This window comes from Mustela lutreola, chromosome 5, assembly GCF_030435805.1.
Source record: "Mustela lutreola isolate mMusLut2 chromosome 5, mMusLut2.pri, whole genome shotgun sequence".
Taxonomy (NCBI): domain Eukaryota; kingdom Metazoa; phylum Chordata; class Mammalia; order Carnivora; family Mustelidae; genus Mustela; species Mustela lutreola.
Window position 1 is genome coordinate 80,836,874 of NC_081294.1, and position 19,379 is coordinate 80,856,252.

At 41.5% G+C, this 19,379-nt stretch overlaps 1 protein-coding gene across 5 annotated transcripts in view; it reads right to left on the reverse strand.

Moving 5' to 3' along the window:
* Positions 1–18,104, reverse strand: part of NR3C1 (nuclear receptor subfamily 3 group C member 1) — a 123,957-nt gene extending 105,853 nt beyond the window's left edge. For 2 of the 5 annotated variants that reach the window (XM_059174933.1, XM_059174928.1), the window contains exons 1-2: positions 16,722–17,186; positions 13,129–14,346 (exon numbers count right to left, since the gene is read on the reverse strand). In XM_059174933.1, coding sequence (XP_059030916.1) covers positions 13,129–14,330 — 1,202 coding nt within the window. In that variant the 5' untranslated portion in view covers positions 14,331–14,346; positions 16,722–17,186. Of the gene's footprint in view, positions 1–13,128; positions 14,347–16,060; positions 16,170–16,721; positions 17,187–17,563; positions 17,916–17,961 lie in introns of those variants that run through there. The other 3 variants (XM_059174931.1, XM_059174929.1, XM_059174932.1) reach the window with 3 other exon arrangements.
* Between the last annotated feature and the right edge of the window lie 1,275 nt (positions 18,105–19,379).

A 19,379-nucleotide genomic window follows, 5' to 3' on the forward strand; every position in this document is an offset into this window, starting at 1 on the left:
ATTTTACTGAAGAGAATTCTGCCAGTTTTTTGCCAACTTTGAAAAGGCATTTGGAAAAACAATAAGAAATAAAAACAATTTTAAGAGAACTAGTTCACAGACTATCCCTATAAATTCACTTACACACAGAGCTTCTTTTCTGGACAAGAGAGAAGAACACGGAGTTGTACGAAACTGTGCAAAAACCAAACCCTCCAAGGGTTCTGAGTATTCATGGGGCTCCCTGCCGTGCCACAGTTGTCATATGGGTCATAGTGGAAGGAACATGAAGAACCATTGGCCCATGAGCAACAGAACCACAGTCATTTTTTGATGAGGTAAATAAAAGTGAAAGCGGTATCACAGGAAGATTAATTTGGCAGTACAGTGCAGAATGGATGGAGAAAGGAGAGGTGGAAACTAAGAAAACAAGAGGCTACTGAGGTGCTAAGAATTCTAACTAAGGGATGACCAGAGTTTTTCCTGGTGTTCTGACTTCTTAGAGAAAAGAAACTTAATTTCTTTCTGGTTTCCAGCCTTTGTCTCCTACTCCAAGCCCAACCTCAGGGTCTCAGCGGTCTCAGGAGTGGGTTTCTTATTATTTACTTCAATATTTTAATCTAAATTTCAGAGACTGACTACGCTCTTAAATTTAGGGTTTCTTCTTTAAAAAAAAAATTATAAACGAATCACTAGTTTTGTTTTTTTATTTAGGAATTCACTGATTTCTCTTGACTTTGACTTCTGACAATGTTTACATACTTGAAGGACCAGCTTCAACAATGATTTCTTCTTTTTAGGATACTCTGTTCTGTCTCTTCCACCCCAGCTGACTGGACAGCATGAACTACTCTGTCTCCGCCCTGTTTAAACCTGCTGCCTCCTAATTCTCCCGCTATTCATTCAGTATCTTTTGTGGCTGCTCTCTTTGGATGCTTTCCAGAGCTCTGTCCTTGGTCCTCCCCTCTTTTTTTCCTAAACACTAAAGCAGTTCATTCTTAAATGACCTCATCTGATTTCCTGGCTTTAGCTAATACCTACTTACCTTCCATTTTCTTTTTTTCTATGCCTGTCTTGACCAAATTAGGCTTAACTCTCCTACAACTCTTAGTAGAAGAGACAGCTTATCTTACTAATCTTTTGAGTTGCTGCTATATTCCATAGGCACAGTAAGTCAGAACTATACGTAGAAGGCGGCAAATCTTAAACGTAACTAAGTTAGAGAAAGGTAATTTATAATTCAGGCAAAAAAAAAGCTACCTCTTGGAATATTCAGTAATTACATACACACTTACATGAAAAATGGGCACACTGAATTCTTGCCTGACTTTCTAAGTCAACACAAATGCATATATTAGATACGTACTAGCATCATCCCAAATCTGAAACAGTGGAAAAACATAAAGATGACAGCTTCTATTATGAAAGGTTACTACTTTGAACAAGATAAATAAAAGAAAGCTAAACCTCAAACTTCATTTACAAGCTTTGGTTACCCCAATTTGTTCAATGGTAAATACTGGAGTTGTTCTAAGTCAGAAACTATGAAAAGTGGTCCATTTCAAAGTCATAAAGCAAATTTCAAGAATGACAACAATAAAAAACACATTTGCTTTATGTCTTCTATGTATATAGGAGCACTCATATATCTAGAAGCCAAAAATCTGGAGAAGAAAACCTGTGCTCTAATTCCTCCTAGTGAGGTTCATGGTCTGCTGACATTTCTACTTCTCTGCAAAGATAGAAGTGTGATCCATGCCTACACATCTTCTTGGTATATATATGTCAATTTTGTTTACTGGTATCTTCACCATGGATTTGCAGAAGTACAGGACACTGGCAGACAGTATCCCGCCCCCATGGAGCTTGTGGTCTAGCAGGTGAACAGGTAAGACACACACACAATCAGCCTAACATGGAAGGCAAGGGAACAGTGTGTGAAATGTACTGCTTCACACAGAGCAGTCTGAGAAGGTCTTTCTTATGGAGTTGACATTCAAGTGGAGACCTACATAAAGTGAGAGAATTAATGTGATAAATAAGAGAATGAATGTGGGTATCTGGGGAAAGAAGATTCTAGGCAAAAATTCCTCAAGTTTGAGCTCAAGCATGGGAGACGCAGAAAGAGGACTATGCTTCTAGAGCATAAGGAGCTATTAGGAGTAACTAGAAAGAAGGTGTTTAAGGCCAAGAGTGTGTAACCTTAGGCTATGCATTAAGGGTGAAAATCATGTTTTCTCCCTGTCTTAGATCACATAATGTATACAATGACAGTATATACACAGCAATTTCCTTCCTAAGTGATTGAAAGCTCCTGCTGGCTCATTCCTAACTACATAGTCCTCATCTGATGAGCTCATTCGTTCCATCTTTTCCTTCCTCTGTCTCAGATTCCTCGTTAGCACTCCTGTGCGCCCCCCCCCATGCTTCCCCCCCCCCAAAATAGCAGATTCAACTTCTGTTTCTGTTTCCCATTCATCCACACACTTTCCTCTTTGACGTGATTTCAGTCATGCCTTCCTGAGGAAGAGTTTAACCTCCCTCAGGTGCACATTTCAAAAAGCCAATTACACAGGGGCAGGAGGAGGGAGAGTGGAAGAGATACGGAGATCTGGTGATAGACAGAACATCACCAGACTGCAGCATGAGGTTGGGGATTTTCATCTTCTTCATCTCTGTATGCCCACTGCCTAGCTCCACCATCATCTGCGGCTGCTAGTGCAGTTGGGCGAACCTTCGATCTAGACGGTGTAAGCTAACTTCCCACTCCACCCGTCTCAAGAATTCCTTTCCCAGAACATGCCTTTGTAGTTCTTCCTCCTATTAACACGGTGTAGCTAGGCTGCTTATGTATTTCCCAGTGCTCACACAGAAATACTTGGGCACAGAAATATCAAATTTAACCGGACGCTAGAATTGGAATTTAGAACTTTCATTTTCCTTTTCCATGGATTTTCGAGTTCTAGCATACCCCTCCGGCTCCGTTTACTGTTTTCTCTTTCAAATGTTTGTGGTAGTTGCAAAACACTGTGCAACTCTGATAAATGACATTATGAATTAATGTCTAAAATACTGTGAATTAGAGATTGTTTCACCTATTTTTCTTCCTTCCCCTTATTATTTTTTTCTTTTATTTAAAATCTAGAACCCATATAGACTGCACCAACACCAGACAACTGTAAGTGCTTAGCAATGAGAAACATTTTCTACCTAATAGGAAAACAGAATGTAAAAGAATGGTTACAAAAGTTATATCCCATTAAACATGCCAGTGCATATATCTTTATGAATTCCAAGGTTGGAATCTTAGCATTTTGTAAATAATAAACCTGAATAAATTTAGAAAATCGTGACAACTAAAATTCTCTTAATTTTTTTAAAGTACTTTCACTATGAGGAGGACATTTTATTCAGGTTATAAGGAATAAAGGAAAATGTATGAATTAACATGTGAACTTTATATTGTAGCTTTAACTCTCTACTTAACTACTTTATGGGTGTAAATAATTTGAGTGTACTTTGAGTTCTTGCTACATTGATTGTCAGGTAGTTAATTCCTTGAGGATTGAAATAGGAAATAGGAAATTAAGAGGAGATGAGGAATTACATGTAGGAACTTACTTTTTATTACCTATTGTCATATTTCCTTTAAGTCCAAGGGAAAGACGGGCATCTTATTTGAATATAAACGTGAAAAAAAACAGGCTTAGGTGTGAATACTATCTATTTTTTCTATAGTATGGTAAGAAAAGAGAACATATAAGCTATTAACATAAAGCTCCTGGATAGCTTAAAGAAAACAAATCAAACTTTAACCACTGAGCACCATCCATTTCAATACGGTCACCTGGGAAGCTAGGCATTTATTCCAGGAAAATTTAACAGTTTTTAAACATCTATAGAAATACCTACATGCATTCTTTAAAATAAGCTCAACGAAAACAAATATTATAATGTGTGAAAGGATTAAATTTCTAAATTTCTGGAAATACTGAAATCACTTGGAATCAGATAAAAAAGGTAAAAGGTAAACCATGAAGCTAAGGACATTTTCTGATGAAGCAAGAACATTCAAGTGTTACTACAGTGTAATGAGTCCAGTTTCTTTTACGGCTTACAAAGTAGATCTGAAGGCAATTTTAAAAGAGGGATAATATGTAAGCCCTTCCAAGGTAGAGGCTTAGAAATCTAACATTCACCTTGGGTTCCTGTTTAAGATTTTACTTATCTATTTGACAGAGAGAGAGATCACAGTTGGCAGAGAGACAGGTGGCTGGGGGGGGGGGGGTTCCCTGCTGAGCAAAGAGCCAGATGCAGGGCTGGATCCCAGGACCCTGAGATCATGACCTGAGCAAAGGCAGAGGCTTAACCCATTGAGCCACCTAGGCGCCCCTGGGTTTGTAAAAACAACAAACAAACAAACAAAACAAAACACCAAAAAACCCCCACAAAAACCAATGTATTTTATAGTCACACTTTGTCCTTAATAAATTCAGCTGAATTCCAGATGACAAAGTTCACATAAAGTTTTAATTAAATTTTTTAATATTTCCTTTTAAAAAAGCTGCCTACTAACTTAAGTTATATCTTACATGGGCATGTTTACCATTTCAAACAGCCACTTAACTGTTTTCTGCACTTGATTCTTTGTGATATAAAAAAAGATTTATAACTTTGGTTTCATCCATCAAATTTTTTTTTGTTGTTTTATCACTTGATCAATAAAGAAAAAGTTATTAAATCTTGTCAAGTAAGTTACCTAATCCTCCCCAATGTATGCACTTAGGACAAATTTTGGTATTCAATATAGTCAGAAACTCCTTTCACACAGCTTTGCTAAATATAAAAAACGTGAAAAAAATTTGAAGCTATTAACTGCATTCTAATTTTCAGACAAATTCAAATTTCTTGGTGAAACAATGAATCTCTGCATAAATCATTTTGTAAGAATACCAGACAATAAAACATCAAGGGAACCTTCTAGCATTTATTAATAAAAACCTAACAACGTAGCCACTGTTATCAATATGCTATTAAATTTAGATGCCATACCTAATGAACAGAATGCACAGAAAAGCTAACAAAAAACCGAAACTGAAAAAAATTAATGTAAATACAATTACCTTGATGCTTGAAAGCTTTAAATATAGTCCTTATGGAACTGGAATCCATCAGCCTTCAAGGATCGCATATAGTAGACCCCGGAAAAATCTTAGTGACTAAGGAACAGGATATGCCTGACACTGGCACAGATGTCCTCACGTACTTAGCCAACGAGGGTCATGCTGGTTTGAGCTCAGGAGACTTGGCAGAGCTTTAAAAATTCCACCTTGAATTTTTATAGTGCTTTTTAATTTTCAAAGTAAACATCCATGCACAAATTCTGTCAAGCAAAAATGCTGGGCACTCTGTATCTTACAGAAGCTGAAACTGTCACAGAAAACTTTAACTGACTACAATACAAACATACACAGGGCAGCAGAGGGTTCATTCTGCTTCTCCTATATATATTGTTTAAAGATTCACTGATAACAAATAAAAACTTATAAAGACCTATGGGAAATTTCTAAGACAGTGTTAAATATTCCCCTTCGGATCAGGATTAAGTTTTTCTGACTATTCTTTTCTCTTGAAATGTCTCACTTTTCTACTTCTAAAATTAATAACAGCTGTGTTCTTTACCATATAGATAATGACAGAATCAATAACCTGATGCAGAAACTACAATTACAAACCCTCACTGGCTGCAAAGAAGTTTAAATGAGATGAATACATATAAAGAAAGCACTTAGCATCGGGCTGCCACTTACACACTCAACATTAGTGGGGGAGGAAAGGGTTAAAAACAAACAAAACAAAAAAAATATATATATGTGTGTGTATATATATCTATATATTTGTATATATATAGATATAGATATATATATATATAGGAAAGGATATAGATACTGTACATTTTTAAAATCCAAACTAGTTGATTTCATAGCAACTTTTATAGAACAGCTGGTAATCTGTATTATTTTTCAAGTCTCTAGAACTAGAGACCAGATGTTAAGAGAAGCCTGCTAGGGAAGTTTAGACAACAGAGAATGAGGATAATCCAACTTAGCAACACCACAAACTAATTCTGCAATGTTTCTTTAGACATTTTTCTATGGGTCTCATTTCCTCATCTGGAAAAATGAGAATGTGGGAACAGATGAGCTCTCAAGATCCTTTAGGCTCTAATCTGAAATCACTGTACCCAGCACATAAAACAAGCTCAGAGAACAAGACAGCCCCACCTCTCCAGCTCTACCAACAACAGTGTTTACCTATCATATTCTATGTACCACCAATTACACTAATTCTTATAAAAATACCAAATCCTGGGGCGCCTGGGTGGCTCAGTGGGTTAAGCCGCTGCCTTCAGCTCAGGTCATGATCTCAGGGTCCTGGGATCAAGCCCCGCATTGGGCTCTCTGCTCAGCAGGGAGCCTGCTTCCTCCTCTCTCTCTGCCTGCCTCTGCCTGCTTGTCATCTCTCTCTGTCAAATAAATAAATAAAATCTTAAAAAAAAAAAAATACCAAATCCCTGTTCGACTTTTGTCTTGTACTTGATAATGAACAAAAAAGTCAAAATAACCATGTGCCATTCCCTACCCCACTGCCTCCTTCACTAGTGATAGATTAAAGAGGATTATAGATTTTTAGAAAAAGAGACACACACATGTGTTAGGAAAATAATTCATCTATAATTGTCAAGAAAGTACTTTGACTCCACAGTATCTAATCACTCGAGGTCAAAGACTGGCTGTGCTCAGCCTTAGAACTTAAGTCGTCTGATTTTAAGTCTAGTTCTTTCTTATTTAACTAAATGAAATTGGAAGGAATATGAAGGTTCTTTTTTTTTTATATAAAGTTTAGTGATGGTGATATAGAATTCATCGTTAAATTAGAATAATTATATTTTTAAATGTAAGAATTTATAATAGATTGAGATTATATCCTTAAAAAAGTAACATAATTGGTATATAATCATTTTAAAATTAAAGAAGCTTTTATCTTTTATATCTTTTATAACTACAAAGAAAAACAACATTAAAACAACAGTAACAAAGTCTGTCCATAACAAACTGGTAGAGCTTTAATGTTTGACATGTGATGATCATAAGGTCACAAGTCACTGCACTGCCCCAACAGCATGAAATAATAAATCAGAAACTGAACTGGATGTCATTTCAAAATAGCTTAAAAAAAATTGGCTATCAAACACACTTTCATAATAGCCACTGTTAAATATTAAGGATAATTATGAAAACTAGTAGAAAGGCTCTTTTTTTATTATAAAAAGGAGTAAAAGTTAACATTTATTGCAGCCCACTATGTGTCATTCAGCATATTCAAGTGGAACGCTCAAAATGTTACAAAAATAAAAATTCATGTTAAGACCATGTGCTAAACATCTGCAACTAATCCTATCATTAAACCTTTCTCTCCATACACACACACACACACACACACACACACACGTATTTTAGTGCCTTACAGAGTGAATTTTAAAAATTCTAAAATAAGAGGTACTTTCACTAAATTTATTGATTAGACACTATCTTACATATCTTGATACTGGCTCAAAAGTGTTTTAAAGCTCTCAAAATTAATATTTGAATGACTCTGAATAAGTATACTTAAGCATACAGCTCTACCAAGATAACGGATTAATATTTAAATTGGCCCAGAAATAAAATTAGGGGATCACAGATCACACACTCCCACTCAGAATAATTGGCATGAGGACTAGATTGCAATACAAATAGTTGTAATGACTGTACTGCAATACAACAGTTGTACAGAACCCCCTGATTTATTCTACCTACCTACCACTGAATAAAAATTTAATTACCTCAATATTCCAGCAGAAAAATACACAGCCTCTGGAAATATGTTACTAAAGAAAACGGCTGCCTTCTACAGTCACATGACAGTGTACGGGAAAGTGGAACAGTAAATACAAAGTGGTTCTATCAATGTGCAATCATGACTATTTCAACTTCATTACAGTAACTAGATTTTCATTGATTAAAGAGCAGATAAAGTAAAAAGGGACAAATATGAACTTGATCTTAGCTGGAATTATGTAAAAAGAATTAAAATGTCCACTGCATACTTGTTTTGGTAAGAAAGCACAGCAAAAGACAACAGCGTAACCCTACACAGTTAGGGCTATACTGCCACTGAGGAGCTTAAAGTTTCCACCTCAAATGGAAGCAGCTCAATTTTAATTCTGGTTTAGTGCACAACCTCATACCATAAACACATCCCCTCGTTTCTCTTCAGTCCTCTGAATTTCTTGACAGTTGATCCGCACTGCTGGTTTTTGGAACGTTCTTGGGTATTTCTAACCCTAACTATTTCACACTTCTAGTGCTCCTCCCTCTCCCATCGCTTTGCCTCCAAAACCGCTCAATTCACAAACTCCCCAGGAGATCTTGCATTTAAGGGACACATGAGATGGCAGTAAAATGAGGACGACAGTCTGTCAAAATTAGGTCTTTGGAGGTTGAAATCACGGTCTACAACTAACTTTGAACTACTATAAAATTGTTTATTTTCTAAAATATATACTTTAATGAACAAAATGAAGGAAAAGTCTCCGTTAACAGTCACATTCTAATCCATTTCAGCATAGAAATGATCAATTCAAAGAGAAAAGAACACTCAATGGATTTTTTTCTTTAAATGGAAATTCTCAATAGGAATATTTTTATTTACTTAAAAAATACAAAACATAAGCAGAATGAACCAGAAGAAAATGAGAGCAGTTGGCTCTTTGAAACTACAGAAATAAGGGCATGGGCTTTTAAATCCTTCTGAAGGGTCAATAATCAGGAATTGATTTTTTTCTTTTTCAGCTATAGCTTAATTCAACAATAATATTTCTTGAAAACTCTAGTGCAACACAATTCACTAACATGTACTCTGCCTGACTCAAACATGGAAGCAGGTGCCTGTTACTATGGCAAATACCTGTAAATACTGCAATTACCGGAATGCCTATTTAATTTGCTCACGTAAGTGACAGTACATAAGAAGAACTCACTGCTAATTAAAACTAGGTGTGATCTTTTTAAGCAAGAAAAAATATGTTTTAAGAACTATGCCCCAGACTTTTTAAAACCAAATACAAATTAAGATTTCCTAACAACTAGGCTATTTCAATCACCTGCAGGCCAGAGTGGATTTAGACTTATATAACCAACCAATTAATACAGATGCTCTTTCACATTAGGTACTCATACTAAAATAAACTCTTTTGATCCAATCTCTCCTTCACTAAAATCTCTAAAGGCCCCTACAGTGATCTCCACCCACATGTGAATTTCATTATTAATACAATTTGCACTTAACCTACATTTATGCAAGGTATGTTACAGAGTAAGTCTTTCACAAAATTTATACATTCCATGATATATTTAAAGTGGTCCAACTAAAGTATCTATAACACCAAGAGACAAAACACTAACAGCTTCACAGTACACATTATGTACTATATCAATTATACCAATATAATGACCCAAGAAACATTTTAAGAAGTAATTTCAATAAAATATGACCACATGCCAATCAATTATTTCCACATCCCAGTCGTTTCACACTAAATTGACACACCTGAACACAGAGTACTTTTTTTTTAACTAAAACAGCCGTAATAAAGCACAAGTGTTAAAAATGAAAAAGATACTTATCATAAAGCTAAAAATAAGTATGTAAAATAACCTAAAGCAAATCTCCTTTAACATGAAAGCCAAAAAGACAATGAAACACTCACTGCCAGAAGCTTTGGAAGGAGAGGAAAAACAAAAAGGTAGGAAGTTAATCAACTATCCTTTAAGGGGGTAATTACAGCCAAAACAAAATCTCTTCCTTATGCCTCTTTTTGGAGAAAACATTTAGCACAGCATTAATAGGGAAAAAAAGGGGGGTGGTGGTGGACAGAATTTGCTTCGCTCATCCTGTGTTTGTACAGGTCTTCAATTTCATTACGTTAATAAAATTGGACACGGATGCAATTAATACTGACAGATGTTTGAAATCTACATAAATGTTCAGAGCTTTATAAATCAAAGCCCTCTGCTCTCCCTAAGACTGAGTTTACAAAGTCATCTTGTACCATTCCTTCTCTTCAACAATCTTACCCTTCACAAGATGGTCAACCTTTTAACACTCAAATTTCAACGTAATCCAAATAAAAGCTCTAATTCTACCTAAAACCACTTACTCCTCTGCCTCCCTTCAGCAACTTCACCATTAATGCTTCAGTGCAAAAATGTGTTTTCACGGAGATTGTAGGTTTATGCTCAATTTGTTGAATTTTGGTATTTAAAAATCATATTCAGTTAGTAGGGCTAGTTTATTTTACTTTAAGAATGTATGTGAATATCCCCATGCTTTCTCTTGTTTTCCTATCAGTGAACTTAATCCTTACAAAGAAAATATCTGACTATACTCAACCATGACCAGTCACAATTTTACAAGTAAATGTGAACTGGATGCTAACGTACGTTGACAAATCCATAGGGGTTGTCTTCCCTGGCAAAACAGAGTGTAAAGTGTTTTGGTTTTTCAGCATTTTGAGAAAAAGCAATTTTAGGTGACAGCTTAAAAAGTCAAATTACAATTTATTTTTAATTAAGCAAGGAAAGCAAGTGAAGTTATTAGTGGCACAGAATATTCTCAAGTCAGAAAGTCAGTATTCTCTATGTGTTGTGGTCTGAACATGTTGATCACTTAGGTTACTGCTCATAGCTACTGTCTGGGGAGAACCACAGAACATATAGAGAAGAGAAAGCAACCAATTTTAGTTATATCAGGGCCCTTGTGTGGAAACAATAGACTGATTCAATGCTGGTTAGAAAAGAAACATTGTTTCAATTTACTTGGAAGCAGCTTTGTTCTGGGTAATCACGGTTCCCCATGTTAAGTTAATGCCATAAGGTATGAAATTTTCAAACATTAGCACATTATCCTGTATAATGTGCTTTTCATCAGCACACAAACTACTGGTTATAATTAAAATCACACATCAGTATTAAATTAATAATTTCATTGGATATTAAATAATCTCTGAAGAGCAACATCATCACTGCTTTACCTATCACCATAAAGTTATTATAAGGCTCAAATTAAAAGTGTACACTTATGTACACTTTATATGCAATAAATTCCTATGAAAGGCATTGAGGTTATCTTTAATGATTTAAGGGTATCTATGTTCATCTAAGATTTGTGCCCCAGATCCTAGATTTTACAAGGCTTAATCAAAGTTCACCATGAATGAAAAATGGTTAAGTCTTGTTCCACGCCTTTTTTCTTTTTCTACAGTAAGAAAAATGAAAACAGTACTATGGTGATTATTAGAACAAAATGCATTAATAATCCCCAAAGAGTTTCTCAGAATGTATTATGTTTCTTTGTACAATTACATGTTTTATAAATTAGTGTAATAGTTTCCTACAGATAGCTCAGTCCAATCAACTGCACTTATTCTTCAGGACAAGCACACAGAATCATTACTTCCACTGCCAAAATTCTGGGATTGAAAATTTAAAACACAGCATGTCTTTTAACATTTAAACACTACAGGGTAAGAAACACCTCAAATCTCCTTACTGAAAACATTTTAAGTCTTCCATTCAGAATGACAACAATGAAAAGTTGAAGTAGTGTTCTAAATAAAAGATTATTGCTATTTAAATAGATTACTAGCTAGTTTACATGAAGACACACAAAAACCAAGGTCTTTTCTTTTTAAAGGAATAGAACATAGCCTAAACCTAAGTCTGAATGTTTTCTCCACAGGAAAACCTTCCTCCTTAAAGAGGATAGAAAAGAGACACATCAGTGTTAGGATCTATCTTTAAAAGAAAAAGTATCTTAAAAAGGGTTTTAAATAAAATCTTCACTGACTAATTATTAGGAAAAATGAATTCCACTAACATTAAACAAACAACCCCCCCCCCCACAGAAAAGCTCTTGTACAGATCCCTGTGTACTACTAAGTAAAGCCTTTCAAAACAAAAAACAAAAATCAAAAAACCCCAAAAACAACAACAAAAAACACCCGCAACAACTGATTAAGCAATCTTGTGTCTCTGCAATCACGTTTTTTTGTATTTCCTTCACACTACCGAAAATGTGATACAAAACCCAGACTTGGAGACAGGGGTAGAAGGCAGAAAACTTAACCTCTATCAACAGATACACCTAAATTTAGCATCTTTTCCTGGTCATTCCATTTTAACAGACCGCTTTCAGATCAAATGGAAATGTCAGTATACTTGGGGCGCCTGGGTGGCTCAGTGGGGAAATGTCAGTATACTTATAAAAGACTGAGAAAAAAAGAAGAGAAATCAAATGACAGTTGAGAATCAAGGCTTCACAATGTTGGCCACCACATATTGATTTGAGAACTTGTAGGAACTTTTCTAAGTTAAATTTTGTTTTGTACCATGCTGCCACCAATTCCTTTCTTAACAAGACTGAAGAACAGACACAACCATGTACTTTAGGTTGGAAACTCAGCGGGCAAGTCCCATGTCTAAGGCTACGGTCAGGTCCACTGCTCACTGCATTGCTTTAGCAATCTCAAAACTCAAAAGTCTACCACAGATGGTTCAGTGTGAAGAAAAGGCTCATTGTCACATCGTCCATTTTTAACCCTTTACCCTCCTCAAGCTAACATCTCACAAGTGTACGAATACAGCACACACTTTTGCTTCCATTAAGTATGAATGGTACTTTTCACTTTAACATAAAAGCGTATTTTAAAAACACAGTAATGGACCCACACAATTATTAGATATGAAACTCCCTTGAATTTATATCATTTTTACTCAAAATACCTGTTAACGAGCAACATTATTTTGAATTTTTAAATAAAATGTGCAACTACAGGCCAATAGGATACTGAATGCCATTCTTTCAGAGAAAACTTGAAATGCTTATGTACAGATAAATCACTTGGGCTATATCTTTCAACCATGCCCACTTTTCAAAGGACTTAGTAAACTTAGTAACTCGAAAAAAGCACATACAAATCACTGAATATTTAAGTCTATCAAGCCATTTCATATCCATTCTTAAGAAATAGAAAATCATTCTTCTTACCTTGAATAGCCATTAGAAAAAACTGATCGACCTGGGAAGTTCAAAGTCCCCAAGGAAGCCAAGCTGTCATCTCCAGATCCTTGGCACCTATTCCAATTTTCTGAACCAACAGGAATTGGTGGAATGACATTAAAAATGGGCTTCTGATCCTGTTGTTGAGAAACGGATGCTGTATTCATGTCATAGTGGTACATCTGTCCCCCAGAGGTACTCACACCATGAACAGAAATGGCAGACATTTTATTACCAATTATATTTGCCCCAGAAAAGCTTCCCTGACAGTAAACTGGGCCCAGTTTCTCCTGCTTAATTACCCCAGGGGTGCAGAGTTCAATGAAATCTTCTTTTTCTGTTTTCACTTGGGGCAGTGGCACACTGTTGGGGCTTGATAAGATCAGTTCTCCATTATCCTTAATTTTAGGTTTAGTGTCCGGTAAAACAAGAGGCTTACAGTCCTCATTCGAGTTTCCTTCCAAAAGGAATGGATCATCCTCTCCTGCCAAAGGAGAAAGCAAACAGTTTTCATCTATCAAGAGGTCTGATTTCCAAGGGCTCTCACTCGCCTCATTCTCTGGGGACCCAGAAGAGAACTCCAAATCCTGGAGTTTTTTCCTCCAAATGTCAAAGGTGCTTTGGTCTGTGGTACACAACTTCACATTGCCCCCATTGGAGCCAGTCTGGCCTTTCAAATTTTGCTGTTCTGAAGACACATCAGAGAGAGTTTTTGAAAATTCCCTTTCCATGGGCGCAGCGGAAACAGCAGTGGACGCTGAGCTCTTGGGGTTCTCTGGAACACTGGTGGATCTGTTGAGGTTTGCGATGCTTTCTTCCAGAAGCCGAAAGTCTGTTTCCCCAGAGGAAAGGCTGATTTGGCCCTGCTGTGGGAATCCCAGGTCATTTCCCATCACTTTTGTTTCTGTCTCTCCCATATACAATCCCATTGAGAGGGAAACTGCCTTGGACAGATCTGGCTGCTGTGCATTGCTTCCTGGGCCTTTTGGAAAATCAACCAAAAGTCTTTGCTGCTTGGAGTCTGACTGAGAAGCAGCAGCCAGTGAGGAGGGTGAAGATGCAGACACCTTCACAGTAGCTCCTCCCCTTAGGGTTTTATAGAAGTCCATCACATTTCCCCTCTCCCGACCAAGAACACTGCTAGAGATTTCTTCTTTACTGGGGGGACTTAGTGATTCCTTGGAGTCCATCAGAGATTATCATCAGCTACCAGGTTGGGGGTGGGGGGGGGAGAAAAGAAAAAAGAAGGGGAAAAATATAAGCTATAAAGTCACATTATCTTAGTGATCTGATTAGTAAGAGCCTGTTAAATGAACCTTTTAGTTAACTCTGAATCTAATTCCTTGTTATCAGAAAAGTAGTTTCTCTCTTCCAGAATAAAAAAACTCATGTCCCCTGCTCTCATTCAGTGTGCCACATTTAAAAGAACAATGCAGTTCAATTGCACAGCTGAGGGCAAAATTGTATCAAACTAAGCTTGGCTATTCATCTTGCCACTCACAGAACTGTAACTTTGTTAATCACAGACATTATAATTCATTACATCTGATTATTCTAAAGGTTCAAATTGATGTCAAAGTATTTCATTTAAAAAGAGCATGATCATTAAAATTCCTACTTCCTTTCAATCAGTCAAGGCTGTTTGCTTTTCTGATAAATACTATGATAGAGTTTGCTCTCAAACTTCCCTCCTACCTGCTGGTCACACAACAAAACCTTTGGTACAATCTATTGGTAAACCATGCACATTTTACTTGAAAAATAAGCAATGATGATTTTCCAATAAACTGAGAAAGACTCTTACTTTTAACCCCAGTTTCTTACTCAATGTGTCAGTTTCAAAGTGCCTGCCTTCAAATTTCCAACATAGCAAATGAAATGCATTGTATATAGGCCAACTAAAATTTGAATTTTAACAAGTAGAATGTGCAGTAGCTTCTCACTACAATTTCAGCTTATTTAAATACAACAAATACAGTTCTCTGGAACCTTACAACATAGTAAGACCTAAATGAAGCTACATTTTTAAAATCGCTTAAGACCCTCAGAATGAGATACTATTATACCTTTAAATTAAGATTTTTTTCTTTTCCAAATAACGAGGTACTAGAAACAGGAAAACCCCACAACTGTAAAATCAAGTTCATATACATCCAGGTAAAAGAAGAGCCAATAAAAATGCTCAGAATAATTTTCTCTGTATTGTAAACCTTCACCAATCCCCACTCGAAGGCTGTTCTTGAGAGTATTAGGTTGGTAGTATACGGTTTATAAGCAGGATGCTCTAAGAGGTAAGAGAAAGCTTTGATAAACACATTTGGGACATCATAGTCAAACCCTATCCAATTAAAGGAAACTTCTGCGCACGGAGACCTTGCGAGGCATAAACTTCACGGGCCCTCACGGAACGTGGACTGCGATTAAGGAAGAGAGAAGGCTGACGACCTGCTTCTACACTCTTGAGGGTAAACTGCTCATCTCCCCGCCGCTCCGCCGTGTTTATCTGATAACGATCTCCAAACACAAGCTATCAAATGGAGTCTAATGAATTTCCACGCCGCTTTGACAGCTGCCCTCAAACTCGAAACCAAAACAGTATTTCATAAGACGAAACGATCCCTCCAACGACTTTAGCCCCCAGTTTAAACTGCAAATAACTGTCACATTAATAGGCATTAATGAACCCTGCCAAGGGGTCTTAAGCGGTATTACAAGGCGGCAGTTACCCAGCTTGCGGCCCGAAACGTCAAACTAGCGCCGGACAAAAAACGCACCACAGAACTATTCTGGCGAGGGAAGGGCTTTTTCTACAAGGGGCCACTCCGGAGCGTCAGGCGCGCAACGATGCCAAGCGCCGAAGAACAAACCCTCTCCCCGGGGAGAAAAAAGTGCAAGGGTGAAAAGAGAAATGTGTCCAGACCTGTTGAGTTCTTTCTCCGACACGCCCACTTCTACCAGATAACGCCAGCCCCGGCCGAAGTCTCCAAGTTGCAGGCTGTCAGCCCCTGCGTGTGTACACTCACTCACTCTCACACAACACACACACACGCGCGCGCACACACACACACACACACACACACTCCCTGCGCGCCTGCCAGAAAGGAGACGCGCTGGAGCCTCGACAGAAACCCTGATCGCGCTTGGGAGCACTAGGGTGGAGTGGAAATATTCGGCCCAGCAGAATTTAAACGCGGCTCGGCGTTCGCCATAAAACGGGTGTTTGGGCGGCCTCCCGGGAGGGTACAGAACAGGGCATTGGGGGGAAGGGGGTTGCAGAAGCCCGAATTCCGCGCCAAGGAACCAGAGGACGGAAAGCCGGGGCAGCTCAAAGAGCCTCCACTCGCAGAGAGCTCAGGTTCCTCCCCCTCAGCCCGACCCGGAGACGGCCGCCGAGGGAGAGGAAGAAGCCTGCGCTGTCACCCGCGCGCCGCCCTTTCGTCACTATCATCCTGGCCCCACCAGCCCCCACCCCCATTCCCGGAGGCTAATAAAAGTTTGCAGGCTCCCGGGGCGGCCCCGCGGCCCCCACCCGCACCTCTGGAGAGCGAGCGCCCCGGCCCCCGGCCCTCCCCACCTCTTACCTCTGGCTGGGGCGCCGATCACCCGCCACCGTCCGCAGCTCCCACCGCAGCCGAGATAAACAACTTAACGTGTGAAAACAGGAGGAGCAGAAGGGAGAGGTTTTTTTTTTTTTTTCTAAAAAAAGGAAGTAAACAGCCGCCCCCTTCGCCATGGGGGTGGGGAGGGGAGAGCCCCTATTTGAGAAAGTCTCCCATTCCCTGGCTGACAAGCCAGCCCTCCCGCTCGGCGCAGATCCCCGCGAGCCCGGGCTCTCAGGCGCGCGTCCTCCGTCCCGGCGCCCCGCCGCTTCGGCCGCTCCGGGTGCGGCGTCTCCTTCCACCCACCAGAATCCGTCCCCGACGGGCGGGCGGTGACTCGGGATCCAGTCACAGACTCGAGCTCGCAAAATGGAGGAGGAGGAGGAGGAAGAGGAGGAGGAGGAGGGGAGGGAGCGCGGACACGCAAAAGGGCCGCCCGACCGCGCCAAGCGAGCGGGACCGATGGGGAGGAGGGGGGAGGGCGGAGGCGGCGCCACGGCTCGCACACACTCGCACACACACGCGCTCCCACTCCACCCCCGGCCGCTCCCCGCCCGAGGGGCCGCGCGGCGGTGGGGAACGGTGCAACCTGTTGGCGACGCTCGGCAACTGCAGGGGCGGCCGCAGCCCCCGCCCCCACGCCCTCCGTGGGGGCCCCGCCACCCCGGTCCCGACGGCGCCTGCACGCCCCCGGTCCCCCGGTCCCCCGGCATGGCCGGGAAGTGGCTGCCGGCCGCCGCCCCCCGCCCCCCGCCCCCGAGCGCGCGGGACTTCCAGTCCCCCCACCCCCCGGCAAAGAGAGGTGGCGGCAGTTGGGGGCCGACCTGGTCTCTCTAGGGCGGGCTTGGGAGCGAAGCCGAGTTTCTCTAGTTTGTCTTCTTGCTGCCTCCTTCCCGCCCCCGCCCAGCTCCGCGACTCCCGACCCACTCTGGAGCTGGCTCGGTCCCTCGGCGGCGACCGCCGTCAGCGCCCCTGCGGGTGACAGCGGGCTGTCCGGCGGGTAGAGGGGGCGAGGCGCGGCCCGCAGCAGCGCCGCCGGGGTGGTCCGTGTCGCCGCCCCGGAGCCGAGTTGCACGAAGTGTGTCACTTAGCGCGGGGCTACTAGGGTTGCACGGAAACGGTGCCGCAGCGTGTCCGCCGCTCTCGGGGCCGGACCGCCAGACACGCCCTCTGGGGAGGCTTGTGGAGGGGAGGGCAGAAGAGGGGGTCGACGCATACGTACTCTTGGCCCTGGGGGAGTCCCTTGCCCTCATGTCGCCCACCACCGCATCGTCTGGGCGGCCGCGTCCGCAGCCGCCGCCGCCGCCGCCGCCGCCGCGCTCTCCCACTGGGAGAGAAGTTGCAAAGCAAACCCACCCTCCCCCGCACTCCGACCGTCCCCCACCCTTCTCCCCGAGTCTGCGAGGCGGCGGCGGCGGCGGCAGAAGGAGGCGCCGCCTGCCAAGTTCAACCCCCACCCTCCCTCCCTGCTAGCGCGCTCACACTTGAAGGAAGTTGCATGCCAAATGCAAAAACCTCCGGCGAGCTGAATTTCTGTGCACTTTTTTATTATTATTTTTAAGGAAAGCAGGGGGTGGCAGGCCGAAAATCAAGTTGCAGGCGAAACAGTAAGTTGCTTGCAAAGTACGTCCTCCTTCCCCCGCAAACTCCTGACCTCTCCTTCCACCCCCTCCAGGGCCCGCGTCCAAGTTTCCCGTGGAGGCCCCTCACGGAATCTTGACATTTGCTGCACTCCACTCAATGGGTCGCCCACCCTTTCGTGTATGCGGGACCCTTGTCCCTCCAAACGAAACAAAACACACGCAGCTTTAAAATGTCAGCCTTTAACTCCCTCCAGCTGTTCCCGTTACGCGCCTCCCCCTCAGTCCGAGGGAAACACGTGGCCTGTCCCCAAGGAGAGGGGCGTGGGGCCGGGGGAGTCCGCGCTGGAGACGCCCGCCCCAGCTCCCTAAACCCAGCTTGCCGCATCCAGAGGGCTTGGGCTTTGCCTGGAACGAGCCTCCTACCTTGTGCGACACTTAGTGTGATTTTTGTGACTCGGGGAAAGGTTGTGCTGTGTTGCTTTAGGGTTTGGGGCGGTAACTTTTGCGCCCCCACAGGTGACAGCGCTTGCCAGCTCATGACGGGGGCGGAGGCTGCCGCAGCTCCACCTAGTCCCTGCCGGAGCGCTCAGCGGCAGCCACTCACTCCTCAGGCAGCACTCAGACGCTAGCAGCGGCCGCCTCTGCTCTGACATCTTGAAGAGGATTGGGGAAGCGCAGGCCGGAAGCCACGTGCCGCCATGTTGGTAAAGGAGCGTGACGCCAGCCGGGTCTCGCGTCCACCATCTTGCTAAAGATTCTCCATCTCATGGGGAGCCGAAGTAGCCCTTCCTCGATTCGGAAGGGTGGACGCTGCTCCCCTGTGCTGTCTGATGTGAAAGGAGAGAACTGAGCATTTTAGTTACCCACATGTTGGGAGGCGATCTGCTCAGGCCGTCTCCATACGATTCTAGGGCCGCCATCTTGGCAAAGGAAGAGCTGCTCTCCGCCTTCTAAAAGGGAACCAAAAGCTTTGCTAAGTAGAACCCTCAGCCCACAGATTTTTATGAAGGGCGCTGAGCAACCCAATTGTTAACACAACCTCTTTCTGGATCCAGAA